This window comes from Schistocerca gregaria, chromosome 1 (assembly GCF_023897955.1).
Source record: "Schistocerca gregaria isolate iqSchGreg1 chromosome 1, iqSchGreg1.2, whole genome shotgun sequence".
NCBI classification, from domain to species: domain Eukaryota; kingdom Metazoa; phylum Arthropoda; class Insecta; order Orthoptera; family Acrididae; genus Schistocerca; species Schistocerca gregaria.
In genome coordinates, this window is record NC_064920.1 from 384,558,846 (window position 1) to 384,585,124 (window position 26,279).

General features: G+C 42.3%; 1 protein-coding gene and 1 non-coding gene across 2 annotated transcripts in view; both read left to right on the forward strand.

The window, feature by feature from the left end:
• LOC126348728 (zinc finger protein-like 1) overlaps positions 1 to 26,279 on the forward strand; it is a 51,991-nt gene that overhangs the window by 18,837 nt on the left and 6,875 nt on the right. The window contains exons 2-4 of the mRNA XM_050002379.1: positions 1,388 to 1,499; positions 6,036 to 6,229; positions 23,618 to 23,879. Of these exons, the coding sequence (XP_049858336.1) occupies positions 1,388 to 1,499; positions 6,036 to 6,229; positions 23,618 to 23,879 (568 nt within the window). The remainder of the gene's footprint in view (positions 1 to 1,387; positions 1,500 to 6,035; positions 6,230 to 23,617; positions 23,880 to 26,279) is intronic.
• On the forward strand, positions 25,631 to 25,704 carry Trnaa-agc (transfer RNA alanine (anticodon AGC)). The gene has a single exon. It is a non-coding gene; the product is annotated as a tRNA-Ala (tRNA).

The following is a 26,279-nucleotide window of genomic DNA, read 5'->3' on the forward strand; positions in this document are numbered from 1 at the left end:
AAAGATAGTGCTAAAACAAAGATAATCGATATAATTTAATGTGTTTAACAGCACACTTGATTACAACAAACAGTGTTAACTTCCATACAATAATAGTAAATGTGAAATATTTGAAGCAACAAAGGAAAATAGTTGTTTTAATTTATAGGCCTATATTTTTGGATGAAATACAGAAAAATTACAAAAATTTGATTTGAAAAGCATATTAGGATTTGTCAGCACCTGTTCATGAAATGTGCAATATGTGGTCATTTGAAAATTGTGAATGAACTAGTTGATACACCATGTCTTGAAAATAACATACTTAATACTCCCAATAGCATTATATCTTTGATCTTTGGAACCACATTTAGAAAGGATTTGTAAGTAACGAGGAAATATTTCATAATTATTGGTGCTATTGCTGTAACTGTGCTGATTCTTGTGTGTGAAGGGATTCACTTGTCTTTCTGCCTTTTCAAGTGTTTCTTGGATGGACAAGGAATGAGAGAATGCGAGGGGTGGCATGAGTGAGAGTGATGTAATGTTTGCTCAAGTCTGTGTAAATTTTATAGTGTAAAGTGTGACCGCAGGTCACATATAACTCTTTCCACATAAACTAATAAAATTGCTAAGCAGTGATGAACAGATTGATGCACAATAATTTCTTGACACTGAATGCACAAATTGAAATTTGATTAGTAATTGAGATCATGCAGGAGAAGTTTTATTGGCCCATATCAGAAGTATGAACAGTTGAAGTAAGTTGATGTGTTTGTCTATGTCAACCAAGTATGGGGTTCACATGAGTGCAGTTACAGTTGTTTTTGTGCTCTGAATAGATTACACTCTGAGTAAAATTCACAAAAAGACTTGAATTGCTTGTGATGTATTGACTGCAGCATCTGACAACACCCCTTTTTGTCCAAATAGGAGCAGTAAATGAGAAAAACCACAGAAGTCAATTAACAAACTTGCATCAAACTTATTATGATTGAAGTCTAAGCTGGAGTAGTGCACCCTAAGTTGCTTCTTGACGGTCACTTCTTTTTCACGTAAATCAGAAAAGTTGAAATAAAACTCGGCACAGTTTGTACCACTCGGCATATGGCTTAACGTACTTTGGTTACCAAAAATGTTCTTGAGACAAGAACACTTCAGTTGTTATGAATATGTATTATTGTGTGTATGTAGGTGTCTGTACATAAAGAGAGATCTACAGGTTGTTTTTTTGAAGCAGTTTGTTATTGAAATATATTGAAACTGGTAATTTGTGCTCAAAAATAACCAAAAGGTGCCGCTTTGTTGTATTTTATTCTTGTTTTTCTACCAAAATATTACTGCACAACACTTTTTGATGTTATTTTTATGCCCATTGGCTATTAAAACTGTTTCAATTCTGTTCCAGTGCATAGTCCAGTCGTATCTACAATGGCTACAGGATAGCGATTACAACCCAATATGTGAACTGTGCACAAAGGAACTGGCAGATGAGGACTGCATTAGGCTGATTTGCTATCGTAAGTTTTCATGCTAGTTTGGTGATTTGAATGTGGAAATAGTGTTTTTAGCTGCACAAATTAATAGTAAAGGCAAAAACCAACATATTTATAGAATACATGATTGATTGTAGACATTTTCACTAGTATCATATACTAATGACAAAAGAGCAGCATTGCTCTTTGTTTATGTTATTAAAATTATCAAAATGGACTGCTGAACTGAATAATGCACTCTGTTTCATTTCTTGAAATCTCTAGTCTTGGATGACAGGATGCCGTGTGATTGGCACTTCTCCTTTCTCCCCTTCAAATAAATGATTGCTAGGTCCATACAGAATGGCCGTATACTCAAAAAATTACATACATCTTCAGTTTTGCTGATGAGTTCATCTGTTAACTCCTTGGCATCCTGCTAATGCTGTGGTTCAACTCTTCTAACTACCCATTGCCCCACCAATTTCCTCTTTCACTTGGGTTAGATTTGGAAGATTTGTACCTGTCATCTCTCTGTAGATATATTTTTTTCCTCCGTTTCATCATCCAGCCCTCACTTTTTTTAACATGTCATTGCCATATGTTATATTTCACCATGTGTGATACAAAAGAAGTCCACATAAGATTACTGAAACCCAGAAGCATGTATTTTAGGCAACATACACTGGTCAAACATCTTGTGCTGGGATTATGTGTAGTATTTTTTAAGATGGCATTTTCAAATTAATCTGTATTTCTACACAGAATTTTGTTGTATCACATTTAAAATTGCCATCTCTCACAATACACACTAACAACACATTAAATCTACTTGAGACTGAATTAAACAATGAAGGAACATGATTGTCATATCAGAACTCTTTTTGGTTAGCTGGAACGCTCAATATATTACTACATTACAGATGAATGGACTCAGTTGCAGATGAATATGTCTGATATTTAATTGTTTGTTGTGCGCGTGTGTACGCGCACGCATCATGAACACATTTATTGTTATTCAGTGATGTTTCCTGTCGGCTGTCATTCACTGTAGCTTCTGAGAGGACTGTTTATTTAAAAGCTACTTAGTTTGTAGCAACTGGAGAATTTGTGTGATGTTGAGAGTTAAAGGGCTAGTGAAACCTATGCCTTCCCCTATAGTGTATATCTTTTGCCAGTTTGAGGTGGCAGGGGAACTGAAGTTGTCTTTTGTTGCCAAATAAAGCCATTCACAGTGTAATTCTGTTAATAATAACTGTGCTTAAAATTTGCTGCTGTAGCAAATCCTTTCATCCAGCAGCTAGTTGCTTGGCCCTCTTAGTCACTCATTTTCTCAGGCCCAATTTTGTTTTCTACCTCTGATTCCTTTCTTTATTACTCAGTTGCTACAAGTGTTGGTATATTACATTTACAGTTTACCGTTGACTGACAACTGTCTACATACCCCTCCTCTACTCATTTCTACTCTAAGAGTATACCCAGTTAGCGGCATGGGAGGGAAGCTGCTCCTCTCCCCTGAAAGGGGGGAGGGGATGGGAGGAAGAAATCTTCATGAATTAAATTCACATTCCACCCTGCCACACATCCTGGTGTGCCAGTACATAATTTGCATGAACAAAGTCAGACATACGTACAAATCTTCTCTCTCTGTAAAGTACGATGCAGGTAGGTGGTACTAGTTCTAAAGTTGTAGCATTAATATGTTTGTTGATAAAGAAGCAAGTTTTATTTTCACTAGCCTCGTGTAAGGGATTGTTCTTTGCTTCTTCCTATTGGCCTCCCTTCTTTCTATGAAACTAAATGAATTCGCACTGCCCCTTCCCCAGTTGTGATCATGGTTACAGTCTTGTTATATTTATGATCATTCTACTTAATGATTAAAGATTTGTTTCTGCTATCTGTTTCATGTTCATCAGTGTTATTTCCATAGCTTGAAATTGCATCTTTGTTGCTACCAAAAAGATATGGTTGAGCCATTCTGGGGTTGGTATTAAATAACACATGTGTTTAGTATAAGACCTGCTGTACCTAATAGTTAAGAACAAAATCAACATACTATGCTTAGAGTAATCTTAACTCAACACTCCACCACTATGCTAACCAGGTAGCACATGATATCACCCTGAATGAAGATAGATACTGTACTTGTGATTACAGTGCTGCCAAGCTGACATTCTTTGAAGTCTATTTTGTACTTAAAATACACTGATGAGTCAAAACATTGACTATTTTCTTAATAGCATGGTGGTCCACCTTTGGTACACAATGTTGTATGGAATCGGCAAGGCCTCGGTAGGTTTTTGGAGATATACGGCACCAAATGTTTATTCAGACCATGCAATTCCCATTAAATTATTGGCTTGTGGGTGCAAATTTGGTGTCCATTATGTGCTCAGTCATGTTCAGATCAAGTGACTTTGGTGGCAGAGATATCAGCGTGGTTCATTACAATACTCCTGTTCTTGTGAGGAGGACACTTATTCTACTGGAAGATGCCATCGCTGCCAGGAAAGACAAAAAGAAAGGTGGTCTGCAAAAAAGTTGATGTAATCCACAGTCATTATGGTGTCTTTGATTACAACCAAAGTCCAGGTGAATGTCCCCCATAGCATAATACTGCTCTCACGTAAGTTTTGTGCAGTAATTTGCGTGAATGATAGCATGTTTGGACAGACCAACAACCTGGTGTTCTAATAAATGTGATTCATCTGCGCCAGTGAAACGTTTCCATTGATCTGCAGTTCAACATCAATGAAACTATGCCAACAGCAATCGTAATTGATATTGTCGTTCAGTCAACATGGGATCACGTTGGTGTAATCTGCAGCAGAAGTGCATATTTGACAGTGTGTGCCTAATGGTGTGCTTCGGAACACTTGTGCCTGCATTAGCGTTATACTCTGTCACAAATCACTGCCTATCATGCTTTACAGAGTGGACAGCCCTCCGACCTCCACATTCTATGATGAGGCATGGATGTCCACCACCTAGCCACCGACAATTTGTTTCATCATCCTTCATCCACATTCTGTGGATGCTCACAACAGCAGTACATGTACAGCTGACCAGTTTCACCATGTCAGAGAAAAAAATTCCCATCCAACAGGCCATAACAGTCTGCCTGTTATCAAAGTTGCTTATGTCAGTGGATTTTACCATTTGTGACCCTTGTTGAGCTACAATACTTCCCCATTCATTTCTGTTACACTTACAGACTTTGCGCAAAAAGTCACACGCTCACAATGCTACCAGATGGGCATTAGTCTCACCATGGACAGTAGTTACAATATTTTGGCTCATCAGTGTATGTATCAATTTATACACAACAAGCACCTGATATAAGATCCTAATACAAGGAGCAAATAGTTTTCAGACATCAGTGGTAATTTGCCTGCAACTTCATATGTTTCTCCTATTGTTAACAGCCAATGATTCAATAGTTACGGCACCAGCATGCAGTGACACACTCCTTGAAGCAGTGAGGTTGTCATACAATCTCTAATTGGTTACTTTCCATGGCTGTGTATTAACTTTCTTTGCCATTTTATTGATTTGCTTATTTATTTAACAATACATTATTAGGGCCATCAGGCCACCCTCTTACATCATAGCAGGAATGTTATATTTTTTACATTACATTCATTATAACAAGCATGTCATAAAGTATCTAGAACCTAAAATTTAGAAATTGCTGTGACATGAACAGTGCAGAAAAATATAATTTATGTTTGTTCAGGAGAACTAAAACCACAGTGAAAAATTTCATACAGATAGTTTTAAACTTTGAGCACTTTCAGCAGTGGACATGAAAAACACACACACACACACACACACACACTACTAACTAATATTTGAAGTGACTCACCCTGTTACTTACAGGGAAACCTACAGTTTAATGTGGACACTTAATTATGGAACAGCTTGGCATTTTTCACTTCCATAGATCGTTGTCAGAGGAGGAGGAGGCAATAATCTACAGCAAAATTCGTCTGACTGATAAGGGATTACATCCAAAATCTTTGGATTTGTAGTCTGACAATTACTTATCCATGAAGCCGCAGTTCATAAAATTAAAAGTTAATGTTTGATACCTGACACTCGCTCCAGAATAATGAGCATCATTTTTCTGTTTGCTGATAGGTCAAACCTTGCCTATCTCTCACTTTTATGAGAAAGTGTTAGTGAGCTTTGTCATCGTTAAGGCCAATTGCTGTGGTGCTTGGTTTACATGAGAAATGTTGTAAAGAGAAGTACATCTATTGCGTGTTAGGGTGTGTACATTGTGTATCTACAGAACGGTCTTGTGAATTGATTTCTACCCACTTTTGTAAGTATTACATGATATTTTGTGACACATAGATAGATAAATAAATAAATACAGAACTTACTGCCTTGTGAGGTATGTGATTGACACACAAAATTGTAGATCCTTAGTTCAGTCAATAAATCATAATGCATAAACTAAAAATGGTAAAAGAGAATTTAGTTAAATTTTTATCCCTCACTAGTTTTACAGTAAGTATATTTGCAATTCATACTGCTTGCAGAAATGAAGTAATAGTCTACTAAATGGTGTTTCAGATGTCTATCACTGGGCATGTTTGGATCAGTATGCAAGGCAGTTGCCACCTACAACTGCACCAGCAGGGTACACATGCCCATCATGTCGTGTTGGATTGTTTCCAGCACCCAATTTAGTTTCACCAGTGGCGGATGTCTTACGTCAGCAGCTTGCTGGAGTAAATTGGGCTCGTGCTGGTCTCGGCTTACCACTTGTGAGTTATTTCTTCATCTTAGTTAGCTGTGTGTAGTTTTAAATAGAAAAAATGAGCATATATGGAACCAAAACGGCCTTGCTGTGCTGGTACTGCGAACGGCTGAAAGCAAGGGGAAACTACGGCCGTCATTTTTCCCCGAGGGCATGCAGCTTTACTGTATGATTAAATGATGATGGCGTCCTCTTGGGTAAAATATTCCGGAGGTAAAATAGTCCCCCATTCGGATCTTCGGGCGGGGACTACTCAAGAGGATGTCGTTATCATCCCTCAGGGGGCTCAGCATTCGTTTGCTGGGTACGGGCTTGGCGAACCCGGGGCCCTCGAGCTGTGGACTGGTGTGTGCCGCCAGTCTGCTGATACCGTAAGCTCTGGGCATGCTTCAGCGACCACCGTTTGGCACAACGGTGGAACGTTGTGTGTCTTAGGGACCGGGGATCTTGGCTTGGTTGCCTGGATCGCGAGGACGGTACATACCTCTATAAAAAAACCTTCAATCTTAAGGTGTGCTGCGCGCCGATAAGATGCGTAGCTGTTGAGGTGGAACAGTCGCTAGCGGGCAAACTCTCAGGAAACCTGCCGCACCTCAGTTGTACAAGGCTTATCCAGGCATGCGGGGCTCTGTCTGGATGGATGTAAGTTTCCCTAGCTGCTCGTGGGATGACCATGAATACCACTAATTCTTCCTCTTTTCCTCCTTCTAATTTTTCGCTGGCCAGTGGGATGGGTGGACCGCTGTTAGGCACTACCGCCCAATCCAACAAGAGGGCTAGGTTAGCCAGTTCTCCTGACTCTGGCGTCAGCAAACATACAGCAGTTCAGAGTAACAGAGCACATACTGAAAACCAGAATGTGTTTTTAATTATAAAAAGGAAAGAGGGTTCCTTTGAAAAGGTTTCGCCATTCTGTATCCAAAAGGGTCTAGAAGGAATAGCTGGAACTTTAAAATCAGTGAAACGTTTACGGAATGGGACACTGCTTGTTGAAACATCAACTGCTCAGCAAGCAGTTAACCTTCAAACAGCTAAAAGCTTGGGGGAATACACTATCGATACAGACCTTCACAGCACCCTGAACTCCAGTAAGGGTGTTGTTACCTGTAGGGATCTCGTGGACATTCCTGTAGAAGAATTAAAGAGTGAGTGGGCTCAGGAGGGAATTGTTGACGTTCAGAACATCATGAAAAGGGTGGATGGGAACCTGGTGAAATCAGACTCCTTCATTCTTACTTTCAATACCCACAAACTCCCAGAACACGTGAAGGCAGGATTTCTTCGACTAAACATCCGGTCTTATGTCCCAAACCCAATGCGCTGTTTTAAGTGCCAGCGTTTTGGGCATACAACTCTAGGATGTAAGGGAGAAGCGATGTGTGGCAACTGTAGTAATGCTGCCCATGACGGAATTGACTGTTTGTCGCCTGTCAGATGTATAAACTGTTCTGAAAGCCACCCTGTTTGGAGTAGGGACTGTAGAATCTTCCTAGAGGAACGTAAAATACAAGAAATAAAAACAACTAAGCGTATTCCCTACAGTGAAGCTAAAAAGATCTTTAAGGCCATGCAGCCCCCCACATTCGTTACGTCCTTTGCTTCCATTGTTCAGAAGCCGCCTCTGAAGGTCGATGCATCTACACAGACGGAGGTTGTTAGTGCGGCACGAACACGTGCACATATCAGTGCACTTGCAAGGCAGCAACTGTATCAGAGCCTGTAGCCCCTCCTAGAACAGTGATGATTTTAATGCACACAATATGCTTTGGGGCTCTGTGAGTACTTGCCCCAGGGGTAAAGCAATTGAGAGGCTTCTTCTGTCTAACAGTGCCCATTTGCTAAATACAGGTCAAAGCACGCATTTTTGCATTGCAATGGGTCGTTCTCTGCCATTGATCTATCGCTTTGCTCTCCAGCCATCGCCCGCACTGCTGCATGGGAAGTGGTTGATGACTTACATGGCAGCGATCACTTCCCCATCCGGATTCACCTGCCACGTGCAATCGAACCAGAAAGGAAACCGCCTCGATGGGTGCTCGGTAGAGCCAACTGGGCACTGTATAGTCAACTCGCCCAGTTTGAACATCGGGTCAGTGTCCAGGAATGGGTGGATCATATTACTGAAGTGATCCACCGCGCCAGTGAAGCATCCATCCCACAGTCCACGGGACAACCGAAGCGGCAGCCTGTCCCTTGGTTGAGCGACGAATGCCGCTGTGCGATCAGGGCTAGGCGGGCAGCTCTGCGTAGGTTCAAATGCCGGCCAACTGTAGAGAACCTTGCAGCTTTTCGGGTGGCAAGGGCAAAGTGTCGTCGGATTATACGAGAGATCAAGAAGAGGTCCTGGCAGCAGTTCCTTAACACCATTAATCGTTCTACACAAAGTTCCATTGTATGGGAGACCATGTATGGGAGACCATCAGGAGGATTTCTGGGAGAGGTGGGAGGTGCCCTGTGGCTGCTATAATGTGGAATGGTACTCTCCACACGACCCCAAAAGATATTGCCCAGTCTATGGCAGCTCATTTTTCAGCTATTACTGCAACCACCAGTCAGAATCCAGCTTTCCAGCCCCACAGAGTGGCTGCTGAGAGGAGCAGTTTTGACTTCCGCTCACCCAATACAGAAGAGTACAACTGCCCGTTTTCCATGTGGGAACTGGATTCTGCATTGTGTCTGGGGCTCGTGATACATCCCCTGGTCAGGATAGAATCCACTATAACATGCTGCGGCACCTCACAGGGAGAAATAAAGAAATCCTCCTCCGACTTTTTAATCTAGTTTGGATGTCCGGTCACTTCCCCGACTCGTGGCGTAGAGCAATTTTAATTCTTCTTTTAAAACCTGGGAAAGACCGCACGTGCCCGGGTAATTACCGTAGTGTTGCCCTCACTAGCTGCGTGGGAAAGACGTTGGAGCGGATGGTCAACCGCCGCCTTGTCTGGATGCTAGAATCCAGACAACTCCTTAGTCGCTTTCAGTGTGGGTTCAGGAGGTATCGCTCCACCTTTGATAACCTGGCCCTCCTGGAGGCGGCCATACAACAGGCTTTCCTGCGCCAGCATCAAATGTTGGGAATATTTTTGACATTGAAAAGGCATACGACACTACTTGGAGGCATCTTATCATCAGGCAGCTCCACGAATGGGGTTTTCGTGGATGTCTTCTCAATTTTATTCGGTCCTTCCTGTCGCCACGTTATTTTCGGTACTGAGTTGGAGACGTACTGTCTAGTCGCTTTGAACAAGAGAACGGTGTCCCTCAAGGTAGTGTTTTAAGTGTGACGGTCTTGGCTATTGCTATTAATAGTATTACGTCTGTTGTGAAAAGTCCTGTGCAGTGTTCCTTGTTTGTGAACGATTTCTCTGTATTTTGCTCTTCTTCCAGCCTTGCAACGACGACTCGTCAGTTGCAACTCACTCTCCGACGTTAGGATGACTGGGCACAGAGGAGTGGTTTTCAGTTTTCAACTGATAAGTCGGTGTGTGTTCTTTTTAACCGTTCTCGTTCCATTTTTGACTTGCCTGAGTTGAGGATGAGGGACACCGTTCTGAATTTTAAAGACACGGTGAAGTTTCTGGGCCTCACTTTTGATTCTAAGCTTACGTGGCTGCCACACCTTACATCGATGTTGTCGCCAGTGGTTGGCGGAAGGTGCACGTGCCCGTCGACATGGGACCGGACCACAGCGACGCACGGATGCACACTAAGATCGTTGGATCCTACGCAATGCCGTAGGGGACCTCACCGCCACTTCCCAGCAAATCAGGGACACTGTTGCTCCTGGGGTATCGGCGAGGACCATTCGCAACCGTCTCCATGAAGTTGGGCTACGGTCCCGCTCACCGTTAGGCCGTCATCCGCTCACGCCCCAACATCGTGCAGCCCGCCTCCAGTGGTGTCGCGACAGGCGTGAATTGAGGGACGAATGGAGACGTGTCGTCTTCAGCGATGAAAGTCGCTTCTGCCTTGGTGCCAATGATGGTCGTATGCGTGTTTGGCGCCGTGTAGGTGAGCGCCACAATCAGGACTGCATACGACCGAGGCACACAGGGCCAACACCCTGGCATCATGGTGTGGGGAGCGATCTCCTACACTGGCCGTACACCTCTGGTGATCGTCGAGGGGACACTGAATAGTGCACGGTACATCCAAACCGTCATCGAACCCATCGTTCTACCATTCCTAGACCGGCAAGGGAACTAGCTGTTCCAACAGGACAATGCACGTCCGCATGTATCCCATGCCACCCAACTTGCTCTAGAAGGTATAAGTCAACTACCCAGGCCAGCAAGATCTCCGGATCTGTCCCCCATTGAGCATGTTTGGGACTGGATGAAGCGTCGTCTCACGCGGTCTGCACGTCCAGCACGAACGCTGGTCCAACTGAGGCGCCAGGTGGGAATGGCATGGCAAGCCGTTCCACAGGACTACATCCAGCATCTCTACTATCGTCTCCATGGGAGAATAGCAGCCTGCATTGCTGCGAAAGGTGGATATACACTGTATTAGTGCCGACATTGTGCATGCTCTGTTGCCTGTGTCTATGTGCCTGTGGTTCTGTCAGTGTGATCTTGTGATGTATCTGACCCCAGGAATGTGTCAATAAAGTTTCCCCTTCCTGGGACAATGAATTCACGGTATTCTTATTTCAATTTCCATGGGTGTATTTTAAAATGTCTTAGTCACCTCACATGGGGAGCAGACAGGACTTGTCTGCTCCGGTTTTACAGAGCCTTCGTGCGGTCCCGGCTTGATTATGGATGCACGGTGTATAGGTCTGCAAGACCCATTTATTTGAAGCTGTTGGATGTGATGCACCATGAGGGGATTCGGCTGGCCACTGGGGCGTTCAGAACGAGCCCCATACCGAGCCTGTGTGCAGAGGCAGGTGAACCGCCACTTCATCTCCAGCGGCGTCTACTAATGGTGCGCCAGGCCTATAAAACAATATCCACACCATACACGCCTGCATACGACACTGTTGCTCGGCCTCCACTGGAAAGGCTTTTTTGCAACCGGCAACGAGCAACAAGGCCCTATGGGATTCGTGCAATGGATTGCATTTTAGAGATGGGTGTGGCCAGTTTTAATGTTTCATGTCCAGGTTGGAGCAGATACCCACCTTGGCTCCTCCAGAGGCCCAGACTGATTTTAGATTTGTCAAATTTTAAGAAAGACAGTACATCAGATTTTACTTTCAAATCTTTATTTTTTAACATTTTAGATAGGCATCATGATTTTACAGTAGTATACACTGATGGATCCCAACAGGGGGATTTTCATGGCTGCTCAGTAGTGTTCCCCGAATGTGTCATCAGGATTCGCCTTCCCCAGGAATAAACTGTTTTTTCTGCAGAACTTCACGCGATCCTAAGGCATTGGAGCAGATACGGTGTACTCAGGGCAAAAACTTTGTAATTTGCTCTGACTCAATAAGCGCATTACAGTCACTGCAGAACCTGTACCCAGCGGAGAAGTTGGAACAGCTGATTTATGACCAACTGTACATCCTCCAACAACAGGGCAAGCAAGTGTCCTTTTGCTGGGTGCCAGGGCATGTGGGCATACGGGGAAATGAACAAGCTGATACAGCTGCCAAGGACGCCTGCAGATTACCGGAGGTGACACAATGTTCTATTCCTTTGCAAGGTATTGTTACTGTGCTGCGGCGGAAGTGTATGCAATTGTGAGAGGAGGAATGGCTGGCGGTGAGGGAAAATAAGCCGCGATTGGTGAAACCCACCATCCAGCCGTGGTGTTCCTCCTGCCGGTCACCTAGGCGTGACGAAGTGACCCTTACACGTCTTCGCATAGGACACTGTCCTCTTACGCATGCCTTCTTACTACGGCAAGAGGAACTCCCACTGTGTGATGCCTGTGGCGTACGAATCACTTTACGCCACATTTTAGTTGAGTGTGATTTATATCGTTCTATCAGGGCGGAAGTTAATATTAGCGGGGATCTGCCCTCGATTCTAGCCGATTGCAAGGCGAGTGTCAAGAAAGTTTTAAGGTACTGTGATGTTTCTGGGCTTCAGCCAAAAATTTTAGGTTGGAATTTTTAGTGTGTTGCCGAGTGGCTTACCATTCCTTTTTATACTTGTAATAGGCCAGTTCCAAACATGTGCTATGTGCTTCATTTTAACAATTTCACCTACGTTCTCTTGCAGTTATCCTCTTTATGTGGTGCATTCCACTTTGCAACTGTTGACGTGCAAACTGCCTATGTAGCCTTTCAATTTTAATTTTAGTCCTATTTTAGCACTTGCTGCATTTTAGTGACACTCGTCTGTTGTTGTTTCCGTTCGGGCGCTAAAGACTACACTGTTGAGCGCCCATATCCACCATATCCTATCCTATCCTGTCGTTATCAGGAGAAAGAAAACTGGCATTCTACGGATCGGAGCGTGGAATGTCAGATCCCTTAATTGGGCAGGTAGGTTAGAAAATTGAAAAAGGGAAATGGATAGGTTAAAGTTAGATATAGTGGGAATTAGTGAAGTTCGGTGGCAGGATAAACAAGACTTTTGGTCAGGTGACTACAGGGTTATAAACACTAAATCAAATAGGGGTAATGCGGGAGTAGGTTTAATAATGAATAGGAATGCGGGTAATCTACTACAAACAGCATAGTGAACGCATTATTGTGGCCAAGATAGATACGAAGCCCACACCTACTACAGTAGTACAAATTTATATGCCAACTAGCTCTGCAGATGATGAAATTGAAGAAATGTATGATGAAATAAAAGAAATTAATCAGATAGTGAAGGGAGGTGAAAATTTAATAGTCATGGGTGACTGGAATTCGAGTGTAGGAAAAGCGAGAGAAGGAAATGTAGTAGGGGAATATGGATTGGGGCTAAGAAATGAAAGAGGAAGCCGCATGGTAGGATTTTGAACAGAGCACAACTTAATCATAGCTAACACTTGGTTCAAGAATCATGAAAGAAGGTTGTATACGTGGAAGAACCCTGGAGATACTAAAAGGTATCAGATAGATTATATAATGGTAAGACATAGATTTAAGAACCAGGTTTTAAATTGTAAGACATTTCCAGGGGCAGATGTGGACTCTGACCACAATCTATTGGTTATGACCTGTAGATTAAAACTGAAGAAACTGCAAAAAGGTGGAAATTTAAGGAGATGGGACCTGGATAAACTGAAAGAACCAGAGGTTGTACAGAGTTTCAGGGAGAGCATAAGGGAACAATTGACAGGAATGAGGGAAAGAAAAACAGTAGAAGAAGAATGGGTAGCTTTGAGGGATGAGGTAGTGAAGGCAGCAGAGGATCAGGTAGGTAAAAAGTCGAGGACTAGTAGAAATCCTTGGTTAACAGAACAGATATTGAATGTAACTGAAGAAAGGAGAAACTTTAAAAATGTTTTAAATGAAACAGACCAAAAGGAATACAAAAGTGTCAAAAATGAGATCGACAGGAAGTGCAAAATGGCTAAGCAGGGATGGCTAGATGACAAATGTAAGGATGTAGAGGCTTATCTCACGAGGGGTAAGACAGATACTGCCTACAGGAAAATTGAAGAGACCTTTGGAGAAAAGAGAACCATTTGCATGAATATCAAGAGCTCAGATGGAAACAGTATTCTAAGCAAATAAGGGAAAGCAGAAAGGTGGAAGGAGTATATAGAGGGTCTATACAAGGGCGATGTACTTGAGGACAGTATTATGGAAATGGAAGAGGATGTAGATGAAGATGAAATGGGAGATACGATACTGCGTGAAGAATTTGACAGAGCACTGAAAGACCTGAGTCGAAACAAGGCCCCCGGAGTAGACAACATTCCATTGGAACTACTGACGGCCTTGGGAGAGCCAGTCCTGACAAAACTCTACCATCTGGTGAGCAAGATGTATGAAACAGGCGAAATACCCTCAGATTTCAAGAAGAATATAATAATTCCAATCCCAAAGAAAGCAGGTGTCGACAGATGTGAAAATTACCGAACAATCTGTTTAATAAGCCACAGCTGCAAAATACTAACACGAATTCTTTACAGGCGAATGGAAAAACTAGTAGAAGCTGACCTCGGGGAAGATCAGTTTGGATTCTGTAGAAATGTTGGAACACGTGAGGCAATGCTGACGTTATAACTTATCTTAGAAGAAAGATTAAGGAAAGGCAAACCTATGTTTCTACCATTTGTAGACTTAGAGAAAGCTTTTGACAATGTTGACTGGAATACTCTCTTTCAAATTCTGAAGGTGGCAAGGGTAAAATACAGGGAGCGAAAGGCTATTTACAATTTGTACAGAAACCAAATGGCAGTTATAAGAGTTGAGGGGCATGAAAGGGAGGCAGCGGTTGGGAAGGGAGTGAGACAGGGTTGTAGCCTATCCCCGATGTTATTCAATCTGTATACTGAGCAAGCAGTAAAGGAAACAAAATAAAAATTCGGAGTAGGTATTAAAATCCATGTAGAAGAAATAAAAACTTTGAGGTTCGCCGATGACATTGTAATTCTGTCAGAGACAGCAAAGGACTTGGAAGAGCAGTTGAATGGAATGGACAGTGTCTTGAAAGGAGGATATAAGATGAACATCAACAAAAGCAAAATGAGGATAATGGAATGTAGTCGAATTAAGTCGGGTGATGCTGAGGGAATTAGATTAGGAAATGAGACAATTAAAGTAGTAAAGGAGTTTTGCTATTTGGGGAACAAAATAACTGATGATGGTCGAAGTAGAGAGGATATAAAATGTAGACTGGCAATGGGAAGGAAAGCGTTTCTGAAGAAGAGAAATTTGTTAACATCGAGTATTGATTTAAGTGTGAGGAAGTCGTTTCTGAAAGTATTTGTATGGAGTGTAGCCATGTATGGAAGTGAAACATGGACGATAAATAGTTTGGACAAGAAGAGAATAGAAGCTTTCGAAATGTTGTGCTACAGAATAATGCTGAAGATTAGATGGGTAGATCACATAACTAATGAGGAAGTATTTAATAGGGTTGGGGAGAAGAGAAGTTTGTGGCACAACTTGACCAAAAGAACGAATCGGTTGATAGGACATGTTCTGAGGCATCAAGGGATGACCAATTTAGTATTGGAGGGCAGCATGGAGGGTAAAAATCGTAGAGGGAGACCAAGAGATGAATACACTAAACAGATTCAGAAGGATGTAGGTTGCAGTAGGTACTGGGAGATGAAGAAGCTTGCACAGGATAGAGTAGCATGGAGAGCTGCATCAAACCAGTCTCAGGACTGAAGACCACAACAACAACATGGAAATAGACTGAATGTCAAGAAGCAGTAAGTAGACATTTAAACAGTGGAAGGTCCAGGATGGAATAACAATAATTATAAAGGAATACATAGCTATTCACTGATAGGGTGGCATTGACTTGCAGGCTGACACAGTGAAAAAGACTGCTAAACATTTAACCTTTAGGAAACTAAGTCAAGCTTCTGAAATAGAAAACACACATGCATTCACACAGGCACAACTCACACACAGGGCCTCTGTATCTGGGCACTGGGACCCAACTGTGACTGTGTCTGGGATGAGCAGCAGCAGCAATAGGCTGAGATGGGTGGTGCGAGTGAGGAGGAGGCATAGTGCAGGCAGGGTGAGAGATAGCACGGTTGAAGTGGGGAAGATGCTGTCTGTGGGGTCATGCAGGGATGTGGTGGGGACAGAATGGGCTGCTAGGTGCAGAGTTATAACTATGTTGGGGGGGGGGGGGGGGAGGTTAGGTTACAGGAAAGAAATAGAAAAGGGGAAAAGACCGGTATTGATGGAATAGAAGGTGTATGTAGTGCTGGAGGGGGGACAGAAGAGGGGTTAGGCAGGTGAAAGACGAGAACTGCAATGCACAACCTAAAAACTGATCCCTACCTTGTAATCCTACATCCCAAAAAAGGCTCTAGTAATTTTATTTGCAGTTTCTACCAGTTGAAAAAAATGAAATAAGTCTACTAAATGATGTTTTAGATGATTTTTACTGGGCACATGCAGTTGTTAATGGCAGGGAATTCATCCATATACAAACCCTCCCACAGTGATTTCATTCCTGAAATCCAGCAAGATCTCCAGTCCTTCCTCATATCCTTAGATCCATCCCAGAATCTCTCCCCTAAGCCTCACTAATCACCTCCACCATTTCCCAAATATGTACTTTCTGCATGCCTTCTAAAGTCCATAAACCCAACCACCCAGGACACCTCATTGTGGCTGGTTACTGTGCCCTCACAGAGAGAATCTCTGTTCTCATGGACCAACAACTTCAGCCTACTACCTGTAACCTACTGTCCTGTACATAAGACACCAGCCATTTCATACACTGACTCCACACAGTTTCTGTTCAGTTTCACATGGGACCCCACTCATCACTGTCAATACCACCTTCCATTACACTAATAACCCCAATGCTCAGGACCTTGCTGTTACTGAACACCGCCTTTCCCAATGCCTGAATGGTCCAAACCTACAACCTGTTTCCTGGTCACCATGACCGACTGTATCCTCACCCACAATTCTACATATATACTCCACGAGCCACTGTATAGTGTGTGGTGAATGGTACCCTGTACCACTACTAGTTGTTTACATTCCTGTTCCACTCACAAATACAGCCAGGGGAAAACGACTGTTTATATGCCTCCATATGAGCCGTAATTTGCCTTACCTCCATGGTCCTTAAGCGATCTGGACATTGGCAGTAGTAGAAATATTGCGCAATTAACTTCAAATGCAGTTCTCTAAATTTTGTCATAGTGTTTCTCAAAAAGAATGTCTTCTTCCCTCCAGGGATTCCCATTTGAATTCTTGAAGCATCTCTACAATACTTGCTTGTTGTTCGATCCTACTGGTAACAAATATAGCAGCCCATCTCTGAATTTCTTCAATGTCTTCCTTTAATTCGACCTGGTGTGGATCCCAAACACTAGAGCAGTACTCAAGCATGGGTTGCACTAGTGTCCTATATGCTCAGGGCCTTACATGTGAACCACACTTGCCCATAATTCTGCCAATAAAACATTGTCGACCATTCACCTTCCCTACCTCAAACATCACATGCTTGTTCCATTTATATCGATGTGCAACATTACGCCCAGATATTTAAACGATCTGAATCTGTCAAACAGGCCACTACTAATGCTGTATCTCAAAATTATGGATTTGTTTTTCCTACTCATCCACATTAACTTACATTTATCTACATTTAGATCCAGCTGCCATTCATCACATCAACTTCAAATTTTGACCAAGTCATGTATCATCCTGCAGTCACTTGTCTTTGATACCTTCCCATATACCACTGCATCATCAACAAACAACCACAGATTACCACTCACTTTGTCCACCAGATCACTTTCCGGAAATCTAGCAATATGAAATCTGCCAGTTGCCTTTCTTCCACAGCTCACAGTATGTCATGTGAGAAAAGGGCAGGCTGAGTGTCACAAGAATGATGCTTTCCAAAACTGTGCTGATTTTTTCGGACTCTAGGAAACTTATTAAATTTGAACTCAGAATATGTTCTATAATTCTGCTATAAACTCTCGTTAAGGACATTGGTTTGTAATTTTTCAAGTCTGTACTTTTACCCTTCGTGTATACAAGAGTCACAACCACTTCTTTCCAGTCAAAACAATTTTTTCCAGGCGACTGTCAACAGTATTGCTATACTTGGAGAAATGCGTGGAACACACTGTGCTGTCTTACAGTATATTTATTCACACATATAAATATATTGTAAGACAGCACAGTGTGTACTATGCGTTTCTCTAAGTCTTTCCAGTTGCTTGGGACTCTGCCCTGGGCGAAAGATTCATGGTAAATGAAAGTTAAATAAGGGGCCAATGGTATAGATTAATCTTTATAAAACTGAACTGGGTTTCCATCTGGACCTGCTGACTTATTTGTTTTCAACTCTTTTAGTTCTTTATGTGTATGTCATCCATACTGAACTCTGTGTGATGGTCAAATGATAGTTTGTTTATATGACTCTCCTGTGTGAACAATTTCTGAAACACAAAATTTAAAACCACTGCTTTCATTTTGCTGTCTTTGACTGACACACCAGGCTGGCCAATGAGTGACTGGATAGAAGCCTTAGATCCACTTAGTGATTTTACATGGGACTAGAATTTTCTCAGATTCTCAGCCACAACTCTTGCTAAGTTAATACAGTAGTAGTTGTATGCTTTTTTCATAGGTGCACAAAACTCTACTAATCTTCGCCAGTCATCACGTGTGTTCTCTGTTGAACCAAGAGTGCAACAGCCTTTGTTTCCTCAGCAGTTTCTGAATTTTTCTGTCCTTAAACAATTTAACAAGCACACACTTGTCCAGAGCACCATTTACAATCTGTTTACACTTTTCCTTTGAGGGCATCACCTTCAAATAAAGCCATGGTACAGCAATAAGCAGCCTCATTGCACCATTCCATGCCAACCATGTTCATGGGTCATCTAGAGAAATCTTTCTAACCAACTAGAATCCCAAATCACTCACTTGATTCAGAATTATTGGGTGTCTTCATGGTCTGTACTGAGGGTGAGGACAACCTATCCACAGAATTCCAGAACCTCAACACCTTATTCACCCTTTGAGTCACCCAACAAATCACTTTCTCAATGTTGGCCTCCACTTAAAGGATAGCAACATCACTACGTCCACCCACATCGAACCTACTAACCGCCAATAACACCTACACTTCGACAGCTGCCATCCAATTTATTCCTAGTCACCTGAGGTTGTCACATCTGTAGTGGTGAGCAGTCCCTCTCCAAATATGCCCAGGATCTCATTGAATTCTTCACATACCAAAATTACTCTCACGACCTTGTCCACAAAAAGATCTCCTATGCCTCCTCTCTCCAGTCTTCTACCATCTGCCACATACCCACTGTATGGTCACAAAGAAACAATTCTCATGACCCAGTATCACTCAGTACTGGAGAAACTGCATCACATTCTTTGCCAGAGTTTAGACTACATGTAAGACCTTTTCTGTATGTCAACCAACGACCATGTGCTCCACTCCTGTCATAGCTATCCGTCACCCCATCAAATGCAGGGCTACTTTTGAAAGCAGACTTGTGATCTACAAACTAAGCTGCAATCACTGTGCCACTTTTTAATGTGGGAATGACAAATAACATCCTGTCTGTCCTCATGAATGGCTACTGCCGAACCGTGGCCAACAGACAGCTGGACTACCCAGATGCTCAACGTGCTGCCCAACATGATGTGCTTCACTCCAGTGACTGCTTCATAGCTTGCGCCATCTGGTACCTTCCTACCAACAACAGCTTTTCTGAATTGCACAGTTCGGAACTCTCCTTGCAATATATCCTACACTCCCATAACACCCTAGCCTCAACCTTCACTAGTCCATATCCCCACCTGCCTACCCCATTCACTGCTTCCACTCCAGCACTACGCAACGCTTCTATCCCATCAACATACCTACTAGTCTTTCCTTTTCTCTGCTTCTCTCCTGTCTCCTCACCCTTTCCCCCTCCCTTTCAATCCCCCCCCCCTCCTCCTCTCCAAAGTACAGCCTCTCCGCACCTAGCAGCTCACCCTATCCCCACCACATCCCTGCATGGTCCCACTGGCAGCACAGCACCTTCCCCCAACCCAACCCTACTTCCCTCCTCCTACTTTCCCCCACAGCTGCTCTTTATCCCCACTACCCACCCCAGCAGATTGCTGCTATCGTGTCAGATGCAGTTGCATTCGGGCACCAGTGCTCGTAGACAGTGGCCGAATGTGTGAGAACTGTGCTTGTGTGAACGAGTATATGTTTTCTAGTTCAGTAAGCAAGTAGACATTTAGTAACATATGTATCTGACTGAATATATACATTTAATAGTCGCACAGAAGCTGCAATTTTATTTAGGTTAACTTTTGAAGTTATGTTAACTAAGTCAGAGAGATTGTATTAAGTGTGGCTTGCAGTGATTCCCAATTGACAGTTTGCCTCACAAAATAGATTGTAAAACAAGCACAATATCTTGAGGATGAAGTCATGAAAATAAATTCTCAGTGAAGACTTTTGTGGAATGCACATAAAACTTTGCAGCGGAGGGTATGCCATTGCAAAACTTGTTGAACAGGTAAAACAGTGTGTCTATCAGACAGCATTTGAGACTCAGTTCAGCACTCTGTTTGAACCTGTTAGCAAGTCCCAGTTAAGATTTGTTAATCTTCTTGCTTTTGCAGCTGGGCTACGCATAGATAGAATGTATTTCTATTTTTGCTCATGGGATCATAAATATGATAGTTCATCATCAAAATCCACCTAGGGACTGAATGGTGAGTACATTAGAGTTCTGTTAGATCTGAGAGGGAACCCAAAATATTGAACACTACTTTTACATGTGTTACAAGTGTTACACTACTTATACCTGGGTGCTTCACCACACAAATAGAGAGAAAGATATAATCCGACTAAGTAACTTTCTTCCTCCTGTATGTACCGTGAGTGTAAGAATAAAAGACCAGAGAAGGGTCAGAAGCATTATAATGAAACAGCCCATTTTGCAGTTACTAAAATTGTTGTATCTCTGTGACTACATGATCCAGCAACATTTCGCATTATGTCTTGCTCTGTATGCTGTTTCACACACCATTAATTTCATCATTCACCATCTTGTGAAATGTAAAATATATGCATGCACTTTCCAATCCAACAGCCACTAGGTTTGAAGTGAAAGCTTTGTTGTGCTGGAGAAAAAAAGAAAACTACAAAAGTTAATGTGATGAAATGAATACTTACGCTAAATCCCTCAACTATCATAAGATACTGTTTCATCAGGTTTACTGTACGACAGTCATGGCAAACAAAAAGCATCTCACCAAAGCCAGAGCTTCAATGCAGGCACAAGCAGAAAGGTGATCTTGGAAGTGCATTTGCAATGAAGATTTCATCCCCTCCACTCAGTACTGGATCCCATAAAAATCGCCTACTTTTATGAAAGAACAGTGTGAACAAGGAAAATATGGGAGCAATCCAACATGAAAAAGAAAGCGACTCTTACTGTAACAGAAATGTTTTTCTAAAATCTGTGTCTGTTTATGAAACCAGTAAATTCAGTAAATTGTCAGCAAGCCCCCCCCCCACCTTTGTCGGATCCAGCTTGATCATATGAGGGTAGCGACAGACTAACTCTGCCATTGTTAATTTTTGCAGTTTCCTCTTGTTATTCCATTTGCATGTTTCCCATAATTTAGTATTTATAAAAAAAAAAACATATTTGTTTGGGAACAGTTGCTGTATTCCAATATATCAGGTGGTTATAAATAGGAGCAGCTATTCACAGAGGACCAGTATGGGCTGTAATTTGGTGCAAAATTTGGTAGATTCACAAATACATTCAAGCAGAAGCGATTTACGCTGAAAAAAAATTAGCTACAATTTTGGCCAACAGGTGCAAATCTGGTGCTGGCTGCATGTGCAAGCCGTGCTTAATATTAAACTCAACAAAATGCTTTTCAAACTTGTTTGACCTTTTGTGCCCATGTCTCGTTCTTAATCCATTACATATGGAAACATTTCTATATGTATTTCTTGTATTCACAGTGTCAGATTTGCATCTGGTTGCCAAAATTGGAACTGATTTTTTGTCAGCAGAATTCGGTTCTGCATTAACGCATTAAAATATTTACCAAGTTTTGCTGCCATATGATAATTACAGCCTCTGCTAGACATCTGTGAGTAGCTACACTTTAGTTGTTACCACCTGGTTCGACTCAAAGTAACAGTGTAGTTGGAATATGGAATATCTATACATTATGCCGTAGAAAATAAAATTTAAAAAAAAAAAAAGCACGCTGTTCAGAATAGCATCAAATTTGAATGGAATATTGTTGAAGAAGGGGTAATGATTTTGGGGGGCAAAAATCTCATTAGAAGGCATTGTAAGTGTCATAACATAAATGGATTTGACTGCAGATGACAGATGAATCGCAATACGATTGCTATAATGAAAGTTGCATATTAAACCAACCATACTGAGTAATGTTCATGATCACACAACTTTGGCATTTAGTGGTTGTGGCAATGTTAACTGGATAAACACACAAGCACAGTGGCAAGGCCGTAACATATCGGATAGGAAAAATCAGTTTTTAATTGTCTTGAGTCCGAAAACCACATAAAAATTGACAATGAAATCAATTTTTAATCGTCGTGAGACTGGAACAAGACATGTTCAATTGCTGTCAACAGTTTTCTGTCACATGTTGAAATCTAGAAACAGCATGTTCCACAACAGATCAGTGTGTGTCAGGGATCTTGTTTAGAATGTGTTGCTCAATAGGTACCTTCAATTGAGGTACATTTGTAATCGGAGCACTGAAGACAGCATCTTTCAGTTAACGCAACAGCCAGAAATCACACGAATTAAGATCAGGTGATTTGGATTGCTGGGCTGTAAGGAAGGGGTGGCTGATAATTCTAACGTTTCCAGAATGTGTCTACAGCAGCTTTTTCAATGGCTGTTGAATGTGCAGAGTAGCATAAAAATGCTCCTACCCACACATCCACACTATTAAAAGGTTGGAATGACGTTAGTGCACAAAAAACTCTCATAGCATTTACCAGTTACAATAAAAGTAACAAGACCCGCTGTACACTTCCCTTCATAAGTGTATGGTCCTTTTGGTAAATGGCACTGTCAACACCCATCACACAGTTACGTTTGCAGAATGAAGCAGTACTGGTGGATATGTGAGCAGATTTTGCATTCCCCACATTCTGGATTTCTGTGTATCTACATGTCCTTGTAGATGAAAATGGGCTTCGTTTGTCAACAGAATGTTCCATGACCATTCATTTTCCACTTCCATGCAAACAAGAAAGTACTGGCAGGTCAGCATGAAGCAAAGAAATATATTTTATGTATAGTAAGTGATCCATGGCTATTTCAGCATACATATGTGCCTGAAAAGAACAAGAGTAATGAAGATTAAGTTACTATGATGATTTGGGCTGGTACCATACCACTTTTTGAGCCCAATTTCATCACCAATAATCTTCATAGAGTGTGGTTTGTGAAGGTGAGTACTGCCTTAAATTTTGCAAAACTATGAGAGACCGTGTGAATGATTTGTAGGACATTAAGCTCTGTAAAGGTGTAGCAAGTTAAATTGAAATGACATTGTTGCAAAGTATGAGCAGAATCATGAATCAGTAGCTGCTAATGAATTTTAGGCAGGAAAACCATTCATCTTGTGCACGATATTGAAGAAAACCCTGTTTGCCTAAGCACCAGGTATTAGGGTTTGATGTGATGTAGCAGGCAGAAAATTGATTAATATTTTTATTGCTCTAAAACTGTTTTTAATGAGCCACTGTAATCTTCTAAACTATCACAGTAAATTGTATAGTTATTTACTATGTTATTTTACTTGCAGCTTAGCGAGGACAAGGAACAAAAACCACCTAATGATAAAGCAAAGCTAACTGCTGATGATGTACCAAATGTAGCAAGGTCAGATGATGTACGGTCAGTTGCAAGTGCTGGCAACAACCAGAGACAGAGTACTCCAAAACGAACAATGGTACCAAATTCGGACTACCAACAAACTGTTTCAGATGAAAATCCACATTCCATTGTTCATGTTGAAGAAACCACTTCAGCATTTAGTCGTGCAGAGAGCTTCCCTACTTCAGCAGGTTGGTATATGCAAAAAATATTGGATAAATATCGTTTTCTTCTTACCATTTAAAGTGTTTGAGGTAGGTGCAATATATCAAGGATCTGTACATTGTCATACCCTGCATGTTCTTCTGTTAGTGGTATTCAGAAGAATACCATAGAATAACTGCAATCACCTGCAATTTTGGTTTAATCAGTTGAAATGTTCTGTTTATGGAGATGGTGACACATAAAATAACCTTTCATGTTGAATATGTTCTTTGTGAAACAGAAAACTAACACCCCCCCCCTTTTCCCCCCTCCCCACCCCCCTCTTTTACTGTGGGAGAGAGTATTTCTACAACACATAGCAACTTTCTTCATGAATTTCATGATGAGAACATGTTATTACAACTCTTTTGTTCCTAATTGATTTGCATAGGCCTCTGCCTGTTCTCTGAAAAGCACACAATTGTATGCTCACTGTGTGGAACAATATTTTCGTGTACATTACCATCTGAAGCACTTACCTTTTGTACACCAATGTGTGTCCACTTTTATTTAATTTTGAGTAACAGAAACGCAAGATTCACAAGCAGTGAAATTTCATCTTCAAGCAGTGAAATTTCACCTTCACTGGAATCTGAAGTAGTTATGAGTAGTATGCGCACACACACTAATGGCTGTTGTGCGTTGCAGGATCATAAACAATAATTTGAAACTTTCTGGCAGATTAAAACTGTGTGCCCGACCAAGACTCTAACTCGGGACCTTTGCCTTTCGCGGGCAAGTGCTCTACCAACTGAGCTACCGAGCACGACTCACGCCCGGTACTCACAACTTCACTTCTGCCAGTATCCGTCTCCTACCTTCCAAACTTTACAGAAGCTCTTCTGTGAACCTTGCAGAACTAGCACTCCTGAAAGAAAGGATACTGTGGAGACATGGCTTAGCCACAGCCTGGGGGATGTTTCCAGAATGATATTTTCACTCTGCAGCGGAGTGTGCACTGATATGAAACCTCCTGGCAGATTAAAACTGTGTGCCCGACCGAGACTTGAACTCGGGACCTTTGCCTTTCGCGGGCAAGGGCTCTACCAACTCAGTTACCGAGCACGACTCACGCCCGGTACTCACAGCTTCACTTCTGCCAGTATCCGTCTCCTACCTTCCAAACTTTACAGAAGCTCTTCTGCGAACCTTGCAGAACTAGCACTCCTGAAAGAAAGGATACTGTGGAGACATGGCTTAGCCACAGCCTGGGGGATGTTTCCAGAATGAGATTTTCACTCTGCAGCGGAGTGTGCACTGATATGAAACCTCCTGGCAGATTAAAACTGTGTGCCCGACCGAGACTTGAACTCGGGACCTTTGCCTTTCGCAGGCAAGGGCTCAACTAACTGAGCTACCGAGCACGACTCACGCCCGGTACTCACAGCTTCACTTCTGCCAGTATCCGTCTCCTACCTTCCAAACTCTACAGAAGCTCTTCTGCGAACCTTGCAGAACTAGCACTCCTGAAAGAAAGGATACTGTGGAGACATGGCTTAGCCACAGCCTGGGGGATGTTTCCAGAATGAGATTTTCTTTCTGCAGTGGAGTGTGCACTGATATGAAACTTCCTGGCAGATTAAAACTGTGTGCCCGACCGAGACTCGAACTCAGGACCTTTGCCTTTCGCGGGCTAGTGCTAGTTCTGCAAGGTTCGCAGATGAGCTTCTGTAAAGTTTGGAAGGTAGGAGACGGATACTGGCAGAAGTGAAGCTGTGAGAGTACCGGGCGTGAGTCGTGCTCGGTAGCTCAGTTGGTAGAGCACTTGCCCGAGCAAGGCAAAGGTCCCGAGTTCAAGTCTCGGTCGGGCACACAGTTTTAATCTGCCAGGAAGTTTCATATCAGTGCACACTCCGCTGCAGAGTGAAAATCTCATTCTGGAAACAATAATTTGATTACATTGTGTAGACAGAAATGAGTTAGTAAGGGTGGAAAGTTCAACTTTCTCTTTAAAAACATTCCTTCAGCATTGTGAGTCTCGTTTTTCCCAACGTAAATACAATTGAGCAAATGACAAAGAGAGAAGCAGAAAGGAAGGGGAAGTGAGGAGAGAGTGCAGAGAGGATGGGTGGGGGGGGGGGGGGGGGGAGAGATAAGGTGAAACAACACAGGATATGTCTGAGACAGGGCCAATAAATGATTCATGGTTTGAAAAAGGTTCTAGCCACGCTTATTGTTATGTTACTGTGTTGTGTTGAAATGATGTTCTGTTGAAGTGATGACTTCCACATGCACAGCTTGTGCCTGGTGGGACGTAAAAGAAATTTTCAAGTCTGTATGAGGAACTTACAGTACAATTTTTCGTTGCCTATATTATCTTCAGATGTGAGAGAGAGAGAGAGAGAGAGAGAGAGAGAGAGAGAGAGAGAGAGAGGAAATTAAGAGTT